We start from the raw sequence: 18,260 nt of genomic DNA on the forward strand, positions 1-18,260 counted from the left end.
GGCGAAAGCATCGAAACCAGAAGCTGAGCGGTTGTAGGCGCCACCGAGGCGTCCTGCTGGGATGCATTGCTGATGGAACTCGTCCCAGATCACAAATTGTGCAGGGCTCAGGAGCATGCGAAAGGTGGTTTTCCAGTCGCCCGAACCATTAGGTGATTCCCTCGCGATTGCCTCCAGCATGCCTCACGTGAGGGGCTAGTAGATTCCTACGCTCTCGCGATCGCTGGCGGAGCTCAGTGAGGATGTTAGTAGCTTAAAGGGCGGTGACTTACAACTCGGCCAATGATCGACGCACCCTCGGTATCTGTGGAAATGGACGGGCACAATGCAAGAATATCGCATCGCCTTCCGCCAGGGTTTCCTCTTTCTTCTGCAGATCGGCTAATACGCTCTGGCGAGAGCTTGGAAACCCGGCCATTACATGGCATTGACGGAGGTGCAAGGGCTTCGGAAAATGAAGGCGGAGCAGGGGAGGGGCGGCTGAGCCGCCGAGAGTTTGAAAATGGGCGGAGGAGCAGGCAGAAGGAGGACAGGCGGCCCAATTTAGTGGATAGAGAAAATTCGGGTTGAAATTGAAGGTGAAAGATCGAAAGGAGGGCGACCACCTACAAGGGAGCCATAGGTCTGCAGGCTGATGGCGCACATAACATTGTTCCACGCCAGTAGCAGTGACATCGGGCGCTACAGGCTCTGCAGCGAAGAGTACCGATGTTTTCCCCAGTCCCAGATTCACGTCCCCTGGGTACCATGGACACTGAGCTTCAATCTCTCAACCAATTTGCTATAGCTCCTCTTCTTTACCGGGACTCCTGCCGCATTAACGCTTTCAGTTCGGCCGACGCAGCTTGTCATAAGCCCTGCTTTTGCAAGCTCCCATACTCACCGGGTGTTCCGGCCGATCTAGAGAGTGTCCTGTAGGATCGCTAAGAACGCCCTGATGCCGATCCGAGGACAGGCTTATACCGGAACAGTGGTCCCTGGATGCCGGATCCAGCCGGACTTCTCGTATCGCGCCCTTTCCCAGGCGACACGTGAGCAGGGGTGGAGGTTCGAGGGATTTCGGGTTTCGCACCAGCTTCTGTAGCTCCACCCACGCGGTTCAGCGAAGAACTAGACGGTGACGCTGAGCTAACATCTGCGGAGATCGCCAGCAGCGGAGCCCGGGTCCGTGTTCTAGCGAAGTCTCCGCGGCTCGGTTCCTGCACCTTTATTGTTATTCTATCGGGGCGGTAGGAGGGAGGACCGGGGAGTTCCGGGAGAGCGGAGGCGGGAGGTCGGGATCATCATGTGATGCATGATCCCACGGGCTACGTGCGGAGAGGGAGCTGACGTCATTTTTTTTTTTTAATCCTCACCTGGGGCAAGACCATTGTCCCTACCGTGACTGAGCCAGACAGTTCATGACCAGGACTAGGGATGAGGAGGGTGGTAAGCACAGAAGGTCGTGAGGGTCCAAGCATGCCTCTCCAACGTTCTACCACGGTGCTGCTGGGTCAGCAGTGCATTACTACAAGGAGATTGCTATATGTGGCTCATAAAGTTTTAAGTTAGGTCACCCTCTGATCTAGGTATTTTAAGAATAAAATATCTAGACATTTTAAAGAACTTTTAGGAGATTGATGTATAAGGTCATAGGTTTGGCCACAATCTGGTCTAGGTAGTTTAAGAACAAAATAAGTTGTGGTTTATTTACTTCCTGGTTCTGAGACCCTGACACATAGTAGTATCTAAAACTTATAATTGCAATACTGATGTCATAACCAGAAGGAATGAGTTCATACTGAAATAAAACCCTTCTTTGTCCCTAGACTTCAATTAATATCACCCACAGATATTATGGGAAAGTCCCATAATGTTTTCTATGAATCTTGCACTTTTCAGTTTAGACAAAAGTTTACGAACGGGGAAAGGGATAGTTTGGAGAAAATTAATAGACTTTTTCTTCCTCTTCCAAAATGCTAGAACTTGAGGCTACCCTATGAAATTGATGGGAAGTAGATTCAGAACCTGAGCAAGACTGTCAATTGCAGTGATTTAAGGGAGCTAAAATGTGGATCCCAAATGATGCCAAATTTTTCAGTATTGTTTTGGCTGTTTTGGCCCTGCCACCATTTAAAACAAACTGGGGGGGGGAGGGGGGAATCTCCTTATGGTTTATCTGTAGGGCAGTGGAAATATAGGATATACCTCTTGACCCTTCCCACCTGTAGCTGAGAGTTCATGATTTACCTGGATTTGGTTATAGGATTTGGTTGAAGCACCAACAGCTATTTTTAAATTAAACCTAAACCAGCTTTTCAGGAGACAATACTGGACAAATTATATTTGAATTGGGCTACCATTTATATTTTAGATTACCATTTGAGTCAACAACTTTATTTTATATTGTTTTGGCTATGAATCCTCAACAGGGATTTTTGTAAAATGTAATTTGTTAAGCAGATTGGTGTGATTGAATATGAATAAAATTTGTGTTCTTTTATCACCTGAAATAATAGTTAAGACAAAAAGGTAGATAATAAACCAGATCCAAACCAAGATTTCAGATCCTGGCTTGATAGACCTGAACTGACCATAGTTAGTGGAGTATTTAGTATCTGTAATTAGTTTTCATTAAATCATAACCCTGCATAATATCTGCATGAAGATTTGACCATACTCAAGACCACTAAAATCAGTGGGTGTCAGGAAACCATCTCAACACTAGACTGCCCTGGCAGCTTCACTACTGACTTATGTAGAATATTAATTGAGTTCAAAACACCAACAGTAAACATATTATACCTACTTCCTTCTCCTTCCTTTGCACTTAATTGTAGACCACAGTAATAATGTTTGTGTTAAGAATGGCAAAAATCAGATTGTGGAGGTTTGTTTGATCATTCTGATTTACTGTAAATTATCCCAATATTTCTGGGTCTTTTTTAGTAGTCCGAAAAATGGCATCATAGTCTGAGAAACAATACAAGGAAACTGAATGAATGACAAACAATTAAGGGAATATATAAACAATATAACTTGATTATACAGTGCCCTAATAGTTTCATAGAATTGCTCGGGAGTAAGTCATGATTTGGACATTGTTCAACCAACCTCTTTGAATCCAGGATATCAAAGGTATTCAGACAGGCTGGAATGATGGAAAGGTCTACAGATTACCCTGATGTCACTATATCCCTCTGTTTTCTCATTTGAATTCATCTCATCTGAACATCTTCAGTTCAGCCTTATACAGAAATATACCCTTTTAATACCAGTGAAATAAATGGTCTTAAATGGATGTAATTCTGCTAGGGTTGCACTATTAGATGGTTTATAGGGCTTCTTACTGAAAAACTGGTGAGGGACAGGAGGCTTTAAACTGTGGACTGCACCTCTGAAGTCCATATGAACTTTGGAGGCAAAGTCTGCTGTTTAAAGCTGAACCCATCTGGGGTGGAGTGGAGCTGCTGGCAGGAAGGGGGCCGGGCAGCTGAGGGCATCCCTTCAAGTGGCACCCAGGGCACCTTCCCTGGTTGTCCCACCCTAGATACACCTCTGGTTATATGTACATTACAAACATTTCAATTTTTTAAACCCAAGAACAGCTTACGTTTAGTGTAAACCATGGGAATCAGTTAAGTGATTCTAAATGTTACTGCATTTTACTTTGGAGCATAATCCCATTTAGTTTCATGAAAGCACCTGCAGGCTAGCAGATGGCTTGGCATGGCTTCTCCAGGGGACACAGCTTGCTCTCTGCCTGTTGCTTGTACTACTTTCCTTTGGTTAATACAATTCAGAAGGTGAGTAATTTGTTTTTTGCTGCTTCATGATCTCCAGCTCATGATGCTACAGGAGATAATTAGGACTACTTTCTAGTGAAATGGGTTTGCCTTTCTGTTTGCAGTGTTTGTGATTTCCTGTAGTGATGATAAACAGAAACGGAAGCAAATGGGTTTTGCCGGAATGCAGTAAAGAAGTAGCTGTCATGATAGCTTTAGTCATCTTTAATTGTCTGTTCAGCACACTTTATATACAAAATGCTTTACAATTCTTATGTCATTCATTTTATAAAATACATTAGGCCAAGACTAAGCAGCTTAACAAAGAGCACCCAGTGAACTTCATGGCTCCTAAGGTTAGAGAGGATGGCAGTAGAGACAGGATACATGCTTATGAATTATGGGGACAGTGAGAACAGAAACACTTTCTCTTGAGTCCTGTTAAAGTCCCAAAGGCCTCTGAACCTTGAATGTCAGTCCTTTTGGTCTCACCTCACAAAGCCCATTTAACACTGTATTTGTTTATTTTATTCAGTGTTATGGTACATAATACTTCATTTCAGCCCTCTATTGTGCAAGCAATCAAAAACACGCCTTTGCTGATACAGCTGTAAACAGGTTCAACCCAAAACCTACACAAGTTAACTGGAGCTGTTTATATTTCTTTTGCTAAATATTAGGATAAGCCATTGGATAGATGTGAAAGCAAGATATTATTCAGCAGGTGGATAGTTCAGATAATGTGCCAAATATAATTGTCTCAGTCTTTATGTTTTCTTTTTCTTATTTCTGGTAGGCAACTCTTTGCACCAAGCTATACTGAAACTCATTATACTAAGAGTGGAACACCCTACACCATCACCTTAAACCACACAGTAAGTATTTCAGTGTAGTTGCCTTGGGTTTCCAAGCTTCTACCTACTTAGGATTGTACCTTCTAGGGCCAGTTCCAGATTTGCATGGGTCCTGAGTAATAGACTACAACCAGAACCCCTTTTCCCTTTGGTACACCCCTTTCTCCTCTCCAATATTCCTTCCATTATGCCCCTCCCATTTGGGGTTTGCCTTTCCTTCTTCAACCACTCCCTTTTTCATTTCACTTTGCTTACTCTGCTACAGATAAATCATTTCCAGGGACATAACAAGGATGGGGCAAGGGAGGGAGCTTGCCCTAAGCACCAGTTTCCTGGGAGATCCTGGCCACCGCCCCCCAAAAAGCCTGTAGTTGCTTTAAAATTAAGCTTAACTTACTTCTAGGTGAGCATCACTTCGGCTGGGAGGAGACTGGGGGTGGGGACAGGCTAGGGAGGGCACTCTTTCTCTGGCCTTGTCCCCTCCCCTGGTCTCCTCCTGGCCACCGGTTGCCTGGAAATAAATTCATTTCAAAGCAACCACAGACTTTTTTTCAGCGGCCCTCCCTGACCTTATTCCTGTCCCCAGTCTCTTCCTGGCATGGTACTGCTCGCCTGGAAGTAAATTAAGCTTAATTTTAAAGCAAGCATAGGCTTTTGTGGAGGTGGCGGCAGCAGGGGTGGGGGAGAATGTGAGCAACATTTTCCACTGACCCCTGATGCCACAGCCAAAGCTCGCTCTCCCCCTTTTCTCTCTTTCCCATTGTGCCCTTTGCTCTCTCTTTTCCCCCCCTAGCTATCTCTTCCCCCCATTTTCCTCTGGGTGGAGGATACAATACTGAGTAGTAGTGTGTAAGAACAAGATCTTGGGGTATGGGTTGATAGTAAGTTAAATATGAGCAATGAGTGTGATGCAGCAACAAAACAGGCTAATGTGATCTTGGAGTATATCAATAGGAGCATAATATTCAGATCACAAGAAGTTGGGGAGGGGGGGTACAGTTTGAGAGCTTGCCCTGAGTGCCATTTTCTGTAGCCATTTTCTTGATCATACCAAATTATGCTTTCTTGATTACCTTTATCACTTTGCATAAAACAAAGGAGAAGAAAATATGCTATAAACAACTCAGATAGGTAGAGTCCTTCATGGTTGAAATCCAGAGACTTCATCAAAAGTAGGAAGCCAGCTAGGGAAGTAGTAGGTCTGTTAGATGACGAAGGAACAAAAGGTGTGCTAAAGGATGACAGGGAGATTGCAGAGAAGCTGAATGAATTCTTTGCATCTGCCTTCACCCAAGAGGAGGTGAGAAAAATTCCTGCACCTGAACCAAGCTTTTTAGGAGGCAAATCCGAGGAACTAGCAAAGATAGTGGTAGACAAGGAAGAAGTTCTGGCAGCCACTGATAAACTAAATGCTACCAAATCCCCTGGCCCAGATTGCATCCACCCAAGAGTTCTTAAGGAGCTTAAGCATGAAATTGCTGATCTTCTCACTAACATGCAACATATCCCTGAAATCGGCCTCATCCTTGAAGACTGGAAGATGGCCAATGTCATACCAATCTTTAAGAAAGGATCTAGGGGGACCCAGGAAATTGCAAGCCAGTTAGTTTGACATCTGTTCCTGGTAGATTAGTAGAATCTATCATTAAAGATAAAATTATTAAACATGTAGAAAAGCAAGACCTGCTGAGGAAGAGTCAGCATGGCTTTTGCAAAGGCAAGTCCTGCCTTACAAACTTGCTAGAGTTCTTTGAAGGTGTAAACAGGCATGTGGATAAGGGGGAACCAGTGGACATTGTCTACTTGGATTTCCAAAAGGCTTCCAAAAGTTCCTCACCAGAGACTATTGAGAAAATTCAGCAGTCAAGGAATAAGAGGGGAAGACCTCCTATGGATTAAAAACTGGTTGAGAAACAGGAAACAAAGGGTGGGTGTAAATGGGAAGTTCTCACAATGGAGAGATGTAAGGAGTGGTGTCCCCCAAGGATCCATTTTGGGACCAGTGCTCTTTAACCTATTCATAAATGACCTGGAAGTAGGGGTGGGTAGTGTGGTGGCCAAGTTTGCAGATGATACCAAATTATGTAAGGTGATGAGAACCGCAAAGGATTGCGAAGAGCTCCAAGTGGACCTTTATAAATTAGGTGAGTGGGCTAAGAAATGGCAAATGTAGTTCAATGTAGCAAAATGTAAAGTGATGCACATAGGGGCAAAAAATCCAAACTTCACATACAAGCTACAAGGGTCAGTCCTATCAGTCACAGACTAGGAAAGGTCTTAGTTGATAGTCTAAGTTGATAGTTCCATGGGAATGTCAACTCAATGCATGGCAGTTGTGAAAAAGACAAACTCTATGCTGGGGATAATTAGGAAAGGAATTGATAATAAACTGCAAAGATTGTCATGCCCTTATATAAAACAGTGGTGTGACCGCACTCGGAGTTCTGGTCACCACATCTCAAAAAGGATATCGAAGAGATAGAAAAAGTGCAGCGAAGGGCAACGAGGATGATTGAGGGACTGGAGCACCTTCCCTTTGAGAAGAGGCTGCAGCGTTTGGGACTCTTTAGTTTGGAGAGGAGACATCTGAAGGGGGATATGATTGAAGTCTATAAAATTATGCATGGGGTTGAAAATGTCGACAAATACATTTTTCTCTCTTTCTCACAATACTAGAACCAGGGGGCATACATTGAAAATGCTGGGGGGAAGAACTAAGACTAATCAAAGGAAACATTTTTTCATGCAACACTTGATTGGTGTTTGAAATATGCTACCACAGGAGGTGGTGATGGCCACTAACCTGGATAGCGTTAAAAAGGGCTTGGACAGATTTCTGGAGGAGAAGTCAATCTATGGCTACCAATCTTGATCCTCACTGATCTGAGATTGCAAATGCCTTAGCAGACCAGGTGCTCGGGAGCAGCAGCAGCAGCAGCAGAAGGCCATTGCTTTCACATCCTGTATATGTGCCCTGAAAGGCATCTGGTGGGCCACTGCGAGTAGCAGAGTGCTGGACTAGATGGACTGATCCAGCCGGTTCTTTCTTATGTTCTTACTGGGTACAGAGAGAAAGTGGATGGAAAGGCCAGTTCCCCAGGTGTGGCTTAGGCTTAGAGTGGTTGGCATGTGGTGTTCCTTTAGGGGTATAGAAACACACCCTGGTTCACAGGAGGGAGCCAGCAAGAACATTGAGCCCACATAATAGGCAAGTCCAGTCACAATACAAGCTTGAGATGGATTTAAAAGGGGTAGCCCAGAAAGAGTTCGGGCAGGAGTGAGCGAGAGAGAGTTGGAGTGTGAGAGAGTGAAAACTACAACTCCCTCATCAGGTTTATATACTGGACATGAGGCAACTACTTGTAGAGGTAGGGGACATTATTTTGTAGCAGGTTACAGAAGAAAAGTCCAGTAGTGAGCTGCTGCCTGCTGTTCCCATGTTTCCTTGAGCTTCATGGGGATACACTCAACTAGACCACAGAAAAGCAAGCTACTCTCCACCCTCCTTAGGATGGTGGTCTTAGCCTGCCCCTCTCCAGTTATACTGAGGCATCGGAGTAGGTTTCGTTCTGAAAATGAGAATAGATAAGTTCATTCTATTTCCACCACATCCTTGTTCAACCTGACCACACTTTAAATACATTTTATTCACACTTTACCCACACTTTAACTTTGCAACCCACACTGGTTTTAACATTTACCACAGAACTGCCAGCTGCCATATAAGGATTAAAAAGTTGGAAACTGCACAAATACTCATATTGTGGTCACATTAATTTCATTTAAATAATTAGAATTACATCTATTATAATTGTGTGATTAATTTTTATTTACTATTTGAATGAGCATTTGTGAGTTTTTGTCTCCCTCTCCTCTGAGCAAAGGATCTTTGTCCAGAATCATGTCCCTAAATGTTATCTCTGGAGCTCTCCACTTAGCCGGTGGAGGTCCATCTCTTCTTATGATTATTTTATTCCAGTGTTTAGACTTAAATTTCTACAACTTTAAATTTCCTGTATAGTTGCATATATTCTAGTCTTTACACTGTTCCAGCTGGTTGAAATTGATTGACATTGACATTTTAATACTTCAGTGGAAATTTTCCTGTTGATTAGCTTGATGAAATAGGTTTTTTCTTTTCTCTCAGCAAACTATTTTTTTTTACTTTTTAGTGTCTTTGTTGTTTTTCAGGTAAACAACAGTGATATTGGGGAATAGTGAATTTTCTACAACAGATCAAAGAATTTACTGCATATTGTGACTCAGTTCTTCAGTATACAAAGGCCATTGGCCCTTTTCAGTCATTGTAACATTGGCACTCAAATTGCATATAAGGAAGATGGTGTACTTTCTGTGATCTTCCTGATGTTTGGGAATCACCATTTTGTGTAATTGGAGCAAAGCATGTATGTTTCAACTCTGGTCCTCACAAATGCTCAACCTACTATTTGTATCAAGGTTACAAAATATTTACACAAAATGGTGACTGCATACATCAGGAGAACTGCAGATAGTGTGGTCTTACCTTACATACGGTTTGATGGCCAAAACCGTAATGACTGAGAAGGACTTATTGTTGACTCCATATCCTCCCGCAGGGCTCTCTCCATCATTATTTCTGCATGAGTTAATAATAGACTATATTTCTTCTTCATTATTTTGCAAGTGAGTATCATACTCCAATAAGAATTTATATAAATACCTGGTATGGAAGAACTGGCCAAAATGGATATTTTTTCTCTGCCTTTTCAGAAAGCATGTTGAATTATGACAGTCATGGGTAAAGCTTGCTCATGTTAAAATTCCATATGGTCTAAAATGCTAACAGTGTATTTGTTGATGATAGTATACCTCAGTAACTGCTGGGCCAATTCCTCTGAAAATTCCCAGCCACTATAGTCAGCCAGGCGAGAGTGTTTTTAGATGTTCACATACCTGAAATTTCACACCTGGCCCAGGTAAAATGCCTTTTTCCTGGTGCTCCATGGTGAAGGACATGCTGCTGCCTGTGTGTAACTGTCACCCTTAGAATGTTCGTGCTGCTTAGAATGTTCACTCAGATGGCCAGATATGAGCAGTGGAAACAGTACATAGGCAATAACTCGAGTGGAAGTGATATACATACAAACACATACATGTGAGAGAGAGGGAAGGGAGGGAGAGGGAGGGGTGGTATGCAAGGGAAGTAAAATCTTGTGAGTTAGTAGCTGGAAATACTTTATCTGGCTGGCACTTTGCTGAGATGACAACCCAAAATGACGTTTGCTAATTTTGATTTTAAAATAACAGTTAAAGACTATGAGCTCACCCTTTTGGCATTGCTTCCCCTTCACTTCCTTTCAGCATAAATTTTTCTAAGCAAGATTCCTGTGATGGAATTTTATTGTTAGCTGAGGTCATAAAAGCCTATTTCTTGCCATTAATAATGAGGGAAACTCATACAGCATTATCACTGTCTGCCACCTGAGTTTTTAAAGATTTGAAAAGTGACAGTGATCCCAGGACCATGTACATTTAACAGCATAGGTATTGCTGTAATTTGGTTGTGGTATTAGGCTTTGGTCTTCAGAATGGTTGCTCTCCATCTCATTCAGCTAAGCAGTATGATGATGGGACTTCATTCATCCTGTATATTTCTTTTGATTGCGAAATTGCAGGATAGTTTCATATCTCAATATCTTTAAAAGGATCCTTTAAAGCACGGGTCAGCAACCCGCGGCTTGCAAGCCGCAAACAGCTCTTTCGTACTTGTGGTGCGGCTCCCGGCGTGGCTGCCCATTCCTGGGGAGCATGTGGAGAGGGGAGAAAAAAGTGGCTCCTGGCTCAGGCCGGGGCTGCCAACTGCACGCTGGAGCTGAGAGCCTGGAAAACCCCCTTCCCTTGCAAAGTGGGGGGAGAAGAAAGTGGCGCCCGGTTCAGGCCGGGGCCGCCAACTGCATGCTCTTCGCTGGAGCAGAGAGCGTGGAAAAACTTTAAAACACGTGGAACTTTAAAAACTTTAAAGAGCATGGAAAAACTTTAAAGCGTGGAAAAACTTTGCAAGGAAGGGGAGAGAAAAGCGGCGCCCGACTCAGGACGGGGCCGCCAACTGCACGCTCTCCGCTGGAGCGGAGTGCGTGGGGAACCCCCTCCCCTGTTTAATGGTAAAAAACCCAAATACACAGTGTTATCGTCCTTTTAAATGTCTTTGTGGCTCTATGTGTTTTCTTTTCTGTGGAAAATGGGTCCAAATGGCTCTTTGAGTGTAAAAAGTTGCTGATCCCTGCTTTAAAGAAATGTAATATAGGTTACTTGAACACACAAAGTTATTTTATATTGAGTCAGACCATTGGTCTTTACAGGTCAGTATTGCTTATTCTGACTGGCAGTGGTTCTCTAGAGTCTCTGGTAGAGATCTTTCATGTCACCTGTTGTCTCATCCTTTTAACTGAAAACTGTGAAGATTTAGCCTGGAACCTACTTCTACATGCAAAGCAGCTGCACAACCACTGAGCCATAGTGCCACCCCATACTTTTCAGGGCTACCTATGGCAGTGGAAAATATCCAAAGGAAATGAGCTTAAATTTCTCCTTTCTTATGGTATGCTTCTGAGAATATAAACTAGCAGGAATTTTAATCAAAACCAAGTTTAAAGGAGATGCAGTATCTTATCAATGGTCGATTCCCCACTTGCAGAATTGACCTAGGTTCGACCTGGTCCATAAAAGTACTGACCTAGGTCGATTCCACAGTCACTTCCCACAGCAGCCAAGGTCGTCGTGCTGGAGCAATGCTCAGAGGGCGGGATCACCTCGGCACCTCTTCTCTTCGTTCCTGATTGGCTGTTGTCTGCTCTACTCAGCTATCAAATCAAAATGGCATCTATCCCTCAGAATGACAAACGTTTTTAACATGCTACCAGAAAGGAGGGAGGGAGTGTAATTGATTGGCTGTTACATTGCTAAGTGGGAAAAATGTTGCAACTTCATTGCTATCAGCAGTGTGTAAACGTGCGCCGTTTATATGTATGGCCGTCGCTTCGTATGCTAGGAGGATTTTTTTTTTAAAGCTTTTCAGCTTTTCCCCGCCATGAGTCTCTCGTTCTGTGCATGCCCAAAACATTTATCTGTGATTTGCTGAATGGAAGAATCACAGTGAGGAAGATTCCCCACTTTACCAGCTTCAACCTGAGTTCAACCTAGGTTGGCAGAAAAAACTGTGGAGTCAGAAATTTAATGGTAAGAAGAGGCAGAGCTGGAACGGACCTGGGTTGAACTCAGCGGATGTGGGGAGTTTCTAGGTCTAACCTAGGTCAATCCTAGGACAATTCCACAAGTGGGGAATCGACCCATGTCTCATCCACTGAGAGAGAGAGAAAGTGTGTGTGTGTGTGAGTGAGAGTGAGAGTGAGAGTGAGAGAGAGAGAGAGAGAGAGAGAGAGAGAGAGAGAGAGAGAGAGAATCAATTGACAGAATGACATCTTCCCTTGACCATCTCCAATTTCCTCCGCAGAATCATTGCTTTTATCATGGCGTAGTGAGAGGGATGGAAGATTCCAGTGTGGCACTCAGCACATGCAGTGGTCTACGGTAAAGTCTAATCTCTCTCTCTCAGAAAACAATCTCCAATTAGATCTCCAGTCAGATGGGTTTCTAGCATCATATGGAAATAATTATATTATTATGGATAACTGTCATAAGATAGGATAAAGACCAAAAGTTGATGTGGCTTTTCAAATGCAAAGAGAGGCTCAGAAAGAATATATTCATTAGCCATGATAACTGCTAGCTATCATCTTCATGCTTGTTAGCTTTCAAAGACATCTGTCCAGCCCAAATGATGGATTACCCAAATACTGGGTCTACTCATGCAGGGCCCCCTGACACTACTATTTTTTAAAAAATAAAATGATAGCAAAGTGAGGATTCAATCATTCTAGGTTTGTCAAGCCAAGCTAAGAGTTTCCCTACAGCTACATTAACTCACTTCTGGGTTTTTTCTGGAGGTGACCTAGTGATATCAGCAATGTCACTGTTCTTTACTTTCCACTGCTACTCCAAGTGGCAATGGGGACAGATGGCTGTTCATGGAAGATCTCTGTCCATAGTGGGAGACCTGGCAACCATAGTCATTGCATCTGAAGAAGTGGGCTCTAAAGTTGGGTTGGTTTTTAAAGGTCTACCAGCTCCCATTTGTTTTTTCCTGAAACAGACTGCACATGACTACACCTCTAAAAGTAAAGTATGACCAATTATATATTTTTGAAAGAATATTTGCATAGTTTGTGTAATTCTCATAGGAAATAATGCTCATCACACATTGTAGAATCTAATTGCTTTGAGTTGCCCTACACAAAAGAAGTATATTTTCTTTGCAGCTTTCACTTTTTTGCCTCATATTTGCTTTTCTGTCTCCTTACATTCTCACCTTTTGTTGTTATCAATGTCCTGAATTTTTTGCTGTATATTTTGGTGTCAACCTTGATAGCTACCATAAAATACATTTCTTCTGTAATTCCATAGTGTTTATATATGTGTATGAGACTAATGACATCAGAGTTCTTCAAGATCCTGCTCCACCATAACACTATAGTTCAGATTTCCATACATTTATTGCATGTTGGAATCTGATTTCCAAAAATGGTTAATTAAAGTTTGTATAAACAGGATGTGTTTTTCTTTTGGACTCCTTCATTCAAAGCCATTTGTAAGCTCAATTGCTGGGCTGTAGTCCAGTCAGGAAACAATGTTGTGCCAATTTTTTTTAAAGTCCCTCAACCACCTCAAGTCATTTCAGTGTAAACAAACAGTCTGGTGATGTAAACAAAGTAAACCATGGCCACTTATGGCTGACAGAAGACATAACCCACACAAAATAGGAAGCATTGCAGGTGCAGACTAACCTACTTTCATTTCTCTTGTTCCTGACTCATTTTCTTGGATACAAAGAGCTTTCTCTGCACTTAGATACAGCCCTCCCACCAGCTGCCTAGTGTTCATCACATTATTTTAAGCCCTTTTAGGATTATTGGAAATATATGGAAGCTAAACAGGTGCATGTATTTATTTCTGAGTTGAATTCTCTCGGCAGGGGGATAAGCAAGGGGAGAGGGTGGGTCTCTATTCCTGTAGCCATCTCCTTCTTCATCTGTCTGATGTGCTGATAAAAAGCCCCTCTAAGAAAATGTTTCCAACTCTCCAGCATGAAAAAAATGCATTAAACTATGTAATGTATACCCATTCATATGTCTTTATGGGAAATAGACCTTTGTTTACCCTTTGGCTAAGAGAACTACTGCTACTTTAGTTTCTACTAGATCCATCTGTGAGGCTTGAGTAGAAAATAACTATGAAAACAAGTTATGCACACAACAATATTGTACATTTTCTCTTCTGAAAAAACAAATCATATTTTAATTATACATGTATGTATGTATGTATGTATGTATGTATGTATGTATGTATGTATGTATGTATGTATGTATGTATGTATGTATGTATGTAGGAAACCGTTTATAAACTGCCTCCTTTCCCAGAACCCAACCCAAAGCATTTCACAATAAAATCAACAATCAAACTTAGTAACAAATTGAATTTTAAAAATTAAACTACCAATAAGCCTCCCAAACTTAGGCTGTTTCTGCACAGCCAGAGTAGAGGGGCTGCATCGGCATGAACCATGCCGATGCAAGCCCCGGGGCCATTTGCACAAACGGCCCCACTGGCTGCACAGCTGGCAGAGCAGGCTCCGCGCAGCATCCCAAATGCCTCCTTACCTTCTCCTGGCTTCCTTTGCTCCCATGGCCAGAGCAATGGTTGCAGGGACAGAGGCCAGGAGGCATGTTCCCTGGCCTCCACAGAGCGACAGAAGGGGAGAGGAGGTAAGAGCCATTTGGGGAAGGTGGGGGGAAAACACCACCTTCCACTCGCTGCCATTCTCATGCATTTTCACACCGCTTGACTGGCATGAGCACGGAGCTGCTGTGATGCAGCAGCGCCTGCTGTGCGAACAGCGCCCCAGGGACAGTGTTTTTCCATCCCTAGGGCGCTGTTATTGGGCTGTGTGGAAAAAGCCTTAGAGACTTCTGATACTTTCGTCTAACTGATAGCATTGGTCTAACTACCTTTCTTTGATGTATAACAGAGATTTAGCTATGATGTTAATATACTAAGGCATGTTCACAGACTGTATGAAAGATAACTATTTTTCTTGCTTTCAGGAATATGTGTATTTATTTAAAATGGAGTTTAATTCCAAGGATTTTAAGATAATTTCATTTTAAAAATAACTGAGAAAATGAAAATATTCACAATCATAATCTTTATTTTTTTAAAAATGGAGCACAAAATCTGGAAATACATTGCTCTCTCTAAACTAGGGTGAGATAATTTGCAGAGCTTCTTTTAAGCTGTAGCTTCTATGTATAGACACACCAACATAAAATGAAATTCTGTCAGGCTCAATATTAAAGCAGACTAGAGAGATATGAAAAAGAAATAGTGCAGGACCCTTAAGAGAGAACAAACAGTTTTTATTATTTTGTGATGATAACTATACTGGCTTACATTGCTAACTGAAATGGTAATCTTGTATCCTAAAGAACGGGCTCAACATTACTTTAAAGTCAAGTCAGAAATGGTATGTTGGGACTGTAGCTGACCCCAGACTAGGACAGAAGGCCCCAGATTTCAATGAAAATGGTGCAAGGGATTAGCACTGGCCAAGAAGGGTCTTTGATATTTGTTGAGCAATCTAGTGTTGAAGGTTGTATTGAGGTTTCACACATCTCCAGTATTCCATCAATACCTTAAGAACTTCTTCTGTTGAAAATATTTGTACTTCACCCTCTGTCATTGTCTAATGCAAAGAAATGTAATACACACAAACACCTTAATATTTCTGTTGAGACACATCTCGTGAGACATTTTAAAATCTTCCTTTTGCTGCAGTAAATGTTTTCCAATTTCCTGAAAGGCCTGCTGTGCTTTGAACAGCTCCCATTCTTATCTTACACAATTTCTTGTATTTCTTACACAAGTTCACTTTGCTTCAACGTGATTGGCAATGCATTCAATTAAAAACTCCATCTAAAATTCCTGTGTGTTTTGAGATGGAATCACATGAAACCTTTAATGCACCCTTTGAATACTGCCTAGAGCATCCAGCTATTTTAAGTGATTGTTTTTCATGCGATAGTTGAAAGACTACATTCTGAATACTCAAAACATCCTGGGCCTGTCCAAAATAAAATTGATGAACATCCTACAGAGTGGTCTGTGTAGTAGAACTGTCATAGAATCTTTATTTGTCATTAAAATGCCAGTTGAGGGTCTGGTTAGAGACAGTTTGGGCTTTCTTTCAAGAGGCAGCTGTACAAACAGTCATACAAGGTGTCACAGTCACACACAAACCCTGTTTGCTTGAAGTTGTTCCATGCTGGTAACTTAAAAATTTTTGGTCCATCAACAGGTTAGTAAACTGAAATAAATATGGAGAACTTGCCTTGTAAAGCATTGCTAGAGTCATTATGATTCATAATCTCTTATTTAATTACTCTGTAAAGTGTTCCCTATTCCTAAATGGCTAGGCTAAGTCTCAGATGCTCAGCTTAATATGGGCTCAGCTTAATGGGATCAGGGCAGGTGACAACAGAATTAAAACAATACATATAAATCAGTAATAGTTGAAACCATTAAAATTCTAACTTTAAGTCAACCTGGCACCCTTAAAATTTATCCTCTGCCAGGAAACACTCAAAGAAGGAGGGAAGGAAGAGAAAGGAACACTAAGGGGGGAGGGATACCTACCAAAATAGGGGTAGAGAAGCCAGTAAGATGAACTATTGCTGCCTCAGCTGCAGATCTGGCGGAACATCTCTGTCTTGTAGGTCCTGCAGAACTGAGCCAAGTCTCCAGAGAGTTCCACCAAGACTGGGGTCAGAGCCAAAAAAACTCTGGCTCTGGTTGAGGACAGCTGGATGTTCGTAGGGCCAGAAACTACCAGCAGATTACTGCCAGCAGAGTGAAACCCTCTTTGGTGGGTGTGTCAGGAGAGGAGGATTGATAATTTTGATCTTTGAAAATGACAAATATTAAAAATGACAGGAAAAACTCATTTACAAGAACTGAAACCCAATAGCAAATCAGTTGTTAACAATAATATTTAATTTAAACTTTTTTCAGTTTCACAGAGAATCTTTTCTGCACTGGTATGTTAGCTATGGGATGCAATGCATGTATTTACGTTGCACAGCCAGTTAATGCAAAGCATTGATCAGATCATAGTGTTGATCTAGGTGAACTGAAAAATGCCCAGAATTCTCCTCTAGTGATGGACATGTCATCATAGAGAGATATTTGTTTGTCATTGCCAAAATTTCATTGAGGAGTTACTGGTAAGCATTCAGACAGATCTAGGTTGTCTAGCTTACCAGAATATAATTTAAATTGTTATTCTGTTCTTCCTTCAACCTCATATACCTAGTTCTCTGCTTCTCCATCTGTTAGATCCTCACAACACCCCATTGATGTGGGTTATGCTGAGAGACAGTGACTTGCCAGAGTCTTTATAATTTTTGTAATCCTTTGTCAGGTAAAAATCTTCAAAGGGTTAACCTCCAAACAGGCCATTTCTGCTGTTCTTTTTTTTTTTTTGAAATTGAATTAAGGGTTGTCATCTATTTGTATTAGAAAGCCAAAGTTTCCTGGAAAGAGTTCACAGGTCACAATAATTTCCATGACCTGAAGGGCAGAGTTAACTGATGTTTTCAGAGCTTGACTCTTTCATAATCAATCCATCTGTTCATGATTTAATCATTCCCCTTCTGTGAAGCTTGACATGACTGCTATTGCTTCTGATTGCCATACCCTCTGTCCATACACAACACCACCATAAGAGCACAGTCAAATCTTTCCTTGGGGAAGGACACCCTCCATTGATAGTCAGTTGAATATTTTTGAATCTGAGTTTTTTCAGGCTTCATCCTGTCCCTGTTCTGCCAAAATTGAAAAAAATCTCCAGTAAGGATTTTTTAAAATCTGATTTGAAACCCCCATTCAAGGTGCAAGACATTAGAACTTGGATCAGGGCTTTTAAGGTTGTAATCAGCATTCCCTCTGAGACCTGACCATGTAAGTCATTACAAGAAATAGAAGTATTTTACTTAAATTTGCTTTTAAAGTGTAGCTGATATTTTTCTCAATGACAATGGCTTTTTTTGTGCAGCACAAATAAAATGTCTTGCAGACAGTATACAAAGAATAGTTTTTACTTTTTTGTCCACATACTGCAGAAAAATAAAGCATTGCCAGTGAAAACTGTTTTTTCTCCCAGCATTTTGCCGTTTCAGAGACCTCCATGCTGCCTGCCATTTTCTGAAGGTTTCCCATGGACGTTTCCTCTGCTTGCATTGCAGGCGCTTGCCATGTCAGTATTTAAAGTACATGAATAAATTTAGTTTTGTCTGGCATTTCCACAAACGTGTCATTTCCCCCCTTTTTTGGTTTTCAATATGGTGTCTTTGAAGCTACGAAGATATGATATGAGAATTGGCTGCGATTCTCATATTGAGTCTCATATTGAGCTTCAAAGACTCTTCATTGAAAACAAAACAAAAAAAGAAGGGGGAAAGACACATTTGCAGAATTGCCAGGCAAAACTAAC

At 41.8% G+C, this 18,260-nt stretch overlaps 1 protein-coding gene across 2 annotated transcripts in view; it reads left to right on the top strand.

Moving 5' to 3' along the window:
* The window catches only part of ADAM19 (ADAM metallopeptidase domain 19), an 82,048-nt gene that overhangs the window by 24,151 nt on the left and 39,637 nt on the right, over positions 1-18,260 (top strand). For both annotated transcript variants that reach the window (XM_048491118.1, XM_048491119.1), the window contains exons 4-5: positions 4,561-4,639; positions 12,111-12,187. In XM_048491118.1, coding sequence (XP_048347075.1) covers positions 4,561-4,639; positions 12,111-12,187 — 156 coding nt within the window. The remainder of the gene's footprint in view (positions 1-4,560; positions 4,640-12,110; positions 12,188-18,260) is intronic.

The sequence above is a fragment of the Sphaerodactylus townsendi genome, linkage group LG03 (assembly GCF_021028975.2).
Source record: "Sphaerodactylus townsendi isolate TG3544 linkage group LG03, MPM_Stown_v2.3, whole genome shotgun sequence".
NCBI classification, from domain to species: domain Eukaryota; kingdom Metazoa; phylum Chordata; class Lepidosauria; order Squamata; family Sphaerodactylidae; genus Sphaerodactylus; species Sphaerodactylus townsendi.